Raw genomic sequence first — 7221 nt, 5'->3', positions numbered from 1 at the left:
GCGATGTTGGTATATCGCCCAACCTTAATATCGATACAATACAATATATCGTTACATGCCTAGTGGAAAGACAGGATAGAATGAAGTAGCTGATACTGCTACAGTTGGCTACTGCATTTTTAGCATGAAGAATAGAATTGAATGTACAGTATATGAAAGTATGCTAGACAACAAGCCACAGGCTGTCAGCTGTACTTACTAGACACACACACACACACACACACACACACACACACACACACACACACACACACACACACACAGTCATGGACATAAGATGAGAGCATGTATATGTTGGCCAACAGACAGACCAACTCAAGTCTACTAGCTGTGTGTGCTGTCAACAAACAGTAACAAGCTCATGTATACCTGATTCGTTGGTGGTGAAAGTGACAGGACTGCTGTACTCGTCTCCGTGGCCAATTTTGGTGTAGCTGTAAACACTGATCTGGTAGGAGCTGTGAGGCCTAAAGCCGACGAGATGTTCCATGGTCCAGGGACCCGAGGAATTCTGACACACAGAGTGCAGACGTCACACACACACACACACACGCACACGCACACACACACACACACACACACACACACACACACACACACACACACACACACACACACACGCACATGCACATGCACAGACAACCAACATAGGTCATAAAATCTAAGATAAAAACAAACCAAGATACATTTGCCGCGTGTCAGATTGTGTATGGAGTGTGAAATGAGAGCCACAGTACTTGGTGTGAAAGTGAATGATTGACTGTGTGCGTGTACGTACGTACGTGCGCGTGCGTCATTCTATTTGTGAGTGTTTGTTTGTTGTTGCAGCTGTTGTCGTCGTGTGTGGGGCCGCCCTCCAGTGTGTGAAATTAGCCAGTTATTCTCACCTGGTGCGTGACGGTGTGTGTGATGAGCTCACGGATCCTGAAGCCGTAGTGTGTGACCAGTCCGTTGGGGTCCAGCGCCGGCTCCCAGCTCAGCCACACAGAGTCGGCCGTGTGGTTGTATATGGTCAGGTTGAGCGGGGGGGACATGGGGCCTGCAGCACAGTGGTGGGGAAAAGTACTCACATTTTTATCACACTAGGACTGAGGCCTAGGACTGAGAAAAATGGCTCCTAAAAATGGCTTCTAATGTTCCAGGAAGGTCCCAGAAGCAAAGATGTGAGTTAAAAACGGTCGCTCTGAAAGAATATGTATTCAAAGATTGTTATGTATTTTCACGATCTTTCAAAAATAGCGTGGAACTCGGTGCCTCGCTATGAGCTTGTAGATCTGTTATTCTGCTACAGTACATATAGCCTATACCTGTATATCAATTTGGGGGATCCTTGGCACGAACACGTTTGAGAAACACTGCTTTTAGAAGGCATTCTCGGGTTTCCTCAACGTGTTAAAACACCTACCTGCTTCATCAGTGTGCAGCAGCAGGAAGAGGGCGGGGCCTGTGCCCTTGAGCGTGGCGGCGGCAATGGAGAGGTTGTAGGGTGTGTACGGCATCAGCTCGGTGAAGGTGAACCATGTGTCGGAGGTCAGCGTGGCGTTGATGTCTCCCCACGGTCCGAACAGCGTGAGAGTGTACTCCGTTATCTCCCCGTTGGGCTCCAGCGGGCTCTGCCAGTTGACCGAGATGGAGGAGGACGACAGGTTTCTGCTGGACACGAGCACCGGAGGAGAGCTCGGGACTGGAGGAGGCACACAATGTAGATACACACAGCTCAGTCAGTACGACAAAATGAATGCACTTGAAGTACCAAAAGTACTCGTTATCGTACTCGTTATCGTACTTCTCAGAATAGGGATGCTAGGGTTCAAGTGGTCAAAAAACTTCCTATCACACAAAGATTTAACTCTGGGGACCCGGACCCCCTGTTGAAGACCTGTGGTCTAAAATAAATACCGTTTAAGTAGTTCCTAAACGGTGTGCTGAGGCACATTAGTAATTCAGGTCCAGGTGTGCCTTCAGATTTTTGACAACCACACATTACTATTGCAATATAATTACACATAAGTACACTATAATATAGTGCGTGCGTGCGTGCGTGTGTACGCCAACTCACTGTCATCGTCCGTCCTCAGGTACAACGTTCTGCTGAGGTTCAGGGCGGGCCCGGCGCCGGTCGCCGGTGTGACCGTAAACACGTAGGGGAAGTACTTCCGGAGGTTGGTGAAGAAGTATCCGTGGTTCTCCGTGGTCATCTCCCGGGTCCGGTTGACCGCGGGGGGTGCGCCCGGGGGTCTTGGGCCGGGGGGTACGCCAGCCTCCTGCAGCGTGAGCAGGTAGTAGGGCCGGCCGTTGGGCTCCAGGGGAGGGTCCCAGCTGACGATGATGGCCGTGGAGCTGTAGATCTGAGCCGTCAGGTTGTGGACCGAGTCACTGGGCACTGAGGAGGGGGAGGGGAGGGTGTCATCATGGTTACTGATGTACGAACGGCTTCCCAAATTGCAAGCTGCTTGGGATAAAGGAGTTTAATGAATGCCAGAAAATGAGGCCAATTAATCAACCACGCACGCACGCACACAGACACACGCACACGCACACACACACTTCTGAGGAGAGTGGGAATGAACAGTGCATCAGTCGGTATTATTGTAATCAGCATTAATTATGGTCATCATCTCTCATTGTCATGAGAACTGCCAAAAACCACCGTCGTCATCACACCAATTAAGACAGTCAGTACAGCACACATGGAGGGAGTAAGCCAGAGAAACATGACAGTTCTTTTATCGATATGGAAAACTGAGGGTTGGAAAAATAAACATAGAAAAGACAAGACCAGTGTATAGTGGGAAAAACAAAACAAGACAACAACATCGTTCCATGAATTCAACAGTCCAATTCAATGAAATTGAGAAGTAATGGAGAGGGAAGTAAACCACAAAAAAAAACGTTATGGTTTGACAGACACAGAGCAGGAAATACTCATCCTGTGTTCAGAGCTCATCCTATTTAGCTCCCCTCGCTAGTCACCCAGCTGTCTGAGCAGGTGTGCAGAGAGGCACATCATTTGTGGCACGCCACAGAGGATCAGAAGTGGCAGATTAGGTAAGGCAAGGGGAAGGGTAGGGGTGTAGCACTTGAGAGGCCAGTATAAAGTGGATGAGCGGATGATGTGCGTGGGGGTCTGAGGAGCCCAGATGAATGAGCCCCCACCTAGTGGGGGGCTTTGCCGGGCGGTACAGGCGGGGTGCCCTGGAGGTCCACTGCTTGACTGAGAGTGGAGAGGCTGCTAGAGCAACAGGCAGAGATACACAGTCAGTACAGGCAATTATCATTCAAGAGACATGAGTCATGAGCATTGTGTATACATAAAACACTCTGCATGCACAAAAGCCTTACAAAGGCTGCCTGTCTGCACCATTTTTTCACAAAATCACACAAAAACAAGGCGATCGCTTTTTGGGACACATGTCACTAAAAAAACACTGTTTGGAATATAACTGTATCTATTGCATAGATGTGTGCAGTAACAAAGTCTCCTTAACAGCTGCTGCTATTTCTGTCCAGATCAGATGACAGTCTTTCTCTCTGTGTACAAAGCCTTTATAAAAAAAAGTTTTCTGCCAAGCCTGCCGACTTCCTGTCAAAGTTTTGTTGGATAACAGCCTTCCTTGACTATTGTACTTGTATTTTTCCCTGACAACTTTCTCCCTACTCAGTAAAAGGAAATACAAACCGGTTGTCTCCCAAGGTACAGGGTCTCAGGAGGACAAAAAAGAGCCAGTTTGCCAGACTGAGAGTTATCTCCTTTGACTGACAGGTTGAAAGCAATGTGTTCGATCGCAGAGTTTTTATGTAATTTTTAAGAGGCAAAGATGTTTGGGGGAAAAAGGTGTGCAGACGTAGCCCCAATGCAAGACTATACAGTAGTATGTGGGTGTACGCTAGCCTATTTGTTTGTTTTAGTAAGCCTCATTTATTCATGAAGCTATGACGTCTAGTTAGAGGGTGGTAATGTTAATAATTGTAGGGATAATGGGTTCGGAAATGTGACACAGCAGCGAAACTGGGCTAAAGAGATGGGCCTAATGCAAAGGAACAACCCAAACACAACATTGCATTTTTATACTGTCACTTTATTAAAGGTTTGGGTATTCGATCTGAATGTGGCTCTCCAAATAAAGGGGAAGCATGCAGGATGTAATATTTGTTTGCTGGTTTCAGTAGATATACAGAAACTATCCTAAGGCCGACTTGCACATGTTTGGATCTCAGCAATGACGGGAGAATGCGCCAGCTAGCACCTGCACGGAACTCTGACAAAACAATGCATGGTGTGCGAGTTTACTACCCTCAAACTAGAGGCCTGTGTTTAATATGTGATGTACAGTACTGTTCTTCTGTACATGTGTGCGTGTGCGTGTGTGTGTGTGTGTGTGTGTGTGTGTGTGTGTGTGTGACTGACCATCCTCAGGCAGTATCAGGGTAAAGGGCTGACTCTGCATTCCTCCATCTCCCTGTATAGTGCTGGAGGTCATCCACAGGCTGTAATTGGTTCCCCCGACCAGCCCGGTCACAGTGTGAGAGTAGGGCGAGTCAGGAGAGGCGGGGGTTAATGCACCAACCGGTACCCTCTGTAGATAAACAGACAGACACAAGCACAGTCAGTGTCCATAACAGCATCATATGGCACAGTGGTGATTTTAGGGGGGACGAGGGGGCACGTGCCCCCCCCCCCCCCCCCCCCCCCCCCCCGGTGTAATATATATATATATATATATATATATATATATATATATATATATATATCTTTTTTTTGTCAATTGGAACTTTACACTCATTTCTATTTTTCATGTCATTCATGTTTTGTAATGAACAGTTTTGCAACATTACATGATTGACATTGACATGACTCACAAATGATTAAATTAATCATAGTGTGTAGAAAAATACGTACTTGTCTTGCATATTTAGTTGTTTATATTCTATAACTTAGCCATTGAGTTCACACAGATGTGTATCCAGATAATATCTGGATACACATCTGTGTGAACTCAATGGCACAATAATAGCTTACAATATTATTGTAAGCTATTATTATACCACTTTTACAAACTTTTCTTTTAAATATTGTGGAAATATCTGTGAGAACTACTGATTTAGAAGGGATGTGTAGAATCCTTTTTTCCTACACCAAATCTCTCCCCTGAAAACAGCCAATATACAAGTAAAAGCTCACATTGTGCATTGCCTATGTTTGCCGAATGTTCGCCTTCGGGACGCTGGGGTTCATGTGGGTGAATGCTATCTCACCCACTTACTATTATTATATTCAATTGTAGTCTTTTTCTATTTTCAATTGTAGTCTTTTTCTATTTGATTAAATGCAAATTGTTGATGATATTTCACACATAAAATGTAACGGTACAAACATGTTTCTAATATATTCCACTGTGCGTGTGTCACCTGCTTAGCAGCCTCGCTACCCAGGCTTTTATTTTCGTTCACATTCGGTTAAAAAAGCTCAGATCGGTGAAACAATAGGATCCACCGCCTGATTCGACCATCACCCGCCCCTCTAGACCAGAAATCATACAGGCTGGGCCAGGCTACCTGCTTAGTGACAGTGCCGTTGTCATGGTAGTAGATGGTGTAGTGTACGATGATGCCGTTGGGTTGGTTGGGTGGACGCCACGTCAGGGTGACAGAGGAGGTCGTCACGTTGGTGTATGACACGTTCTGCGGAGGATCAAATGGCTCTGCAGGAGAGAGAGAGAACACATGGCAAGCAGTGGGTTATTTTCTCAACATCCTGAAGACAACATAAAAGAAAAAAAAACAGTGTTGACTTTTCACTTCACTGTGAACTTGAGAGTAGTGTACAATGAGCTATATGCTCACAGAATAACTCTTTTTTTAATGTTTTTTTGTGGCTTTCGCCTTTATTTTATTTTATTTTTTTATGGAGGGACAGACAGTATAGCTGACAGGAAATGGGGAGAGAGATGGGGGGATGACATGCAGTAAAGGCCGTCGGGATCGGGAGTCGAACCCACGGCACACTGCCAGACTGGATTGCCAGCCAAGGTGCCTGGACCGCTGAGCCACGGCCCAGGCCAGAATAACTCTTCTAATGTCCTTCACAGGTGTTACCGATGATACGTAATTAAGGCTCTGTTCCATTTAATGTGCAGTGCAGTTCTCAAACTTTTTAATTTCAAGCACCCCACACCCGGCCGTACAGGGCCATTTGGAACCCACTCAAGGGCACTTTGCGAACCACTGGTGTAGCAGAGTGTTTCCAGTGAGCCAACGTCGTGCACAATAGCAGCACCCCGACTCTGTTTCAACTGAATGGAACAGAGCCGTCATTAGTATCGGCGGTAACACCTGTGAAAGAAGTAGGGCAGGGGCTCAAGTCCTTTTCAAAATGCGTGTGTGTGCATAGAGCCCATTGGCACACTAATCTCATCATGCATTACTAATGGTTTGGCTTGGGCCCCATGTTCATGAAATGTAACCTTTACTGTTGGTTTGAAAACAACACCGCCCCAAAAATGAATAGCGCAGGTTGTTGTGAGTGTGACCCAACACCCCTAAGTCATCTGCCACAGGTCTGAACCAAATCAGAGTTAGTAATACATATTATTTCAAAAATCTATTACACTTTCAAGCGTGGGGATGGTACATATCCATCATATTTTGTCCAGACAGAACCTGAATCGATGGTGGTGAAGGTGATGGATACCAACACTCCTCCGTCTCCCATTCTGGTCCAGCTGGACACTGAGACATTGTAGACACTCTCAGAGTCCACAGTGATCACCACGGACGTCTGTGTCACGTTCTGCCACGACTCACTCGACTCGTTCCTGATATGGGAGAGCAAAAAAGACTTGAACTTGAACTACAATTTAGCATTTGGTAGACACTCTTAATCCAGAGCGATTTACAGAAAGCAAGAACAACACATGGTAATACATCAAATACATAAAAATAGTCATCAAGAATCATAAGGAAGCTAAGAACCTAGCATCTGTCTAACAGTAGAAAATATGTACGGTAAAGCTATGAGTGTATACACTATAGAGTGCTATGTCTACATACAATGCTATCTACAGTAAATTACAAGTTTAGCCTTTGCTACTACAGTATATGGACAGGGATGTTCACTTCATTACAGTACGGTATTAAAATTGCAAAAATTGCTAAAACAAATACTTCATTTCATCGATTTTGTTGCGCTATAACAGGCCGATCTGAAAAAATCGGAGCAGA

The 7221-nt window shown here is 45.6% G+C and overlaps 1 protein-coding gene across 1 annotated transcript in view; it reads right to left on the bottom strand.

Moving 5' to 3' along the window:
• Nucleotides 1-7221, bottom strand: part of ptprq (protein tyrosine phosphatase receptor type Q) — a gene marked incomplete at its 5' end in the record, with an annotated part of 94258 nt that overhangs the window by 32226 nt on the left and 54811 nt on the right. The window contains 7 exons of the mRNA XM_079502304.1: nucleotides 370-511; nucleotides 888-1039; nucleotides 1406-1684; nucleotides 2060-2383; nucleotides 4409-4577; nucleotides 5557-5702; nucleotides 6661-6815. Coding sequence (XP_079358430.1) covers nucleotides 370-511; nucleotides 888-1039; nucleotides 1406-1684; nucleotides 2060-2383; nucleotides 4409-4577; nucleotides 5557-5702; nucleotides 6661-6815 — 1367 coding nt within the window. The remainder of the gene's footprint in view (nucleotides 1-369; nucleotides 512-887; nucleotides 1040-1405; nucleotides 1685-2059; nucleotides 2384-4408; nucleotides 4578-5556; nucleotides 5703-6660; nucleotides 6816-7221) is intronic.

This window comes from Electrona antarctica, assembly GCF_951216825.1.
Source record: "Electrona antarctica genome assembly, chromosome: 5".
Taxonomy (NCBI): Eukaryota; Metazoa; Chordata; class Actinopteri; order Myctophiformes; family Myctophidae; genus Electrona; species Electrona antarctica.
Note: the sequence above shows the minus strand (reverse complement) of the source record. Positions and strands in the feature narration are given on the sequence as shown.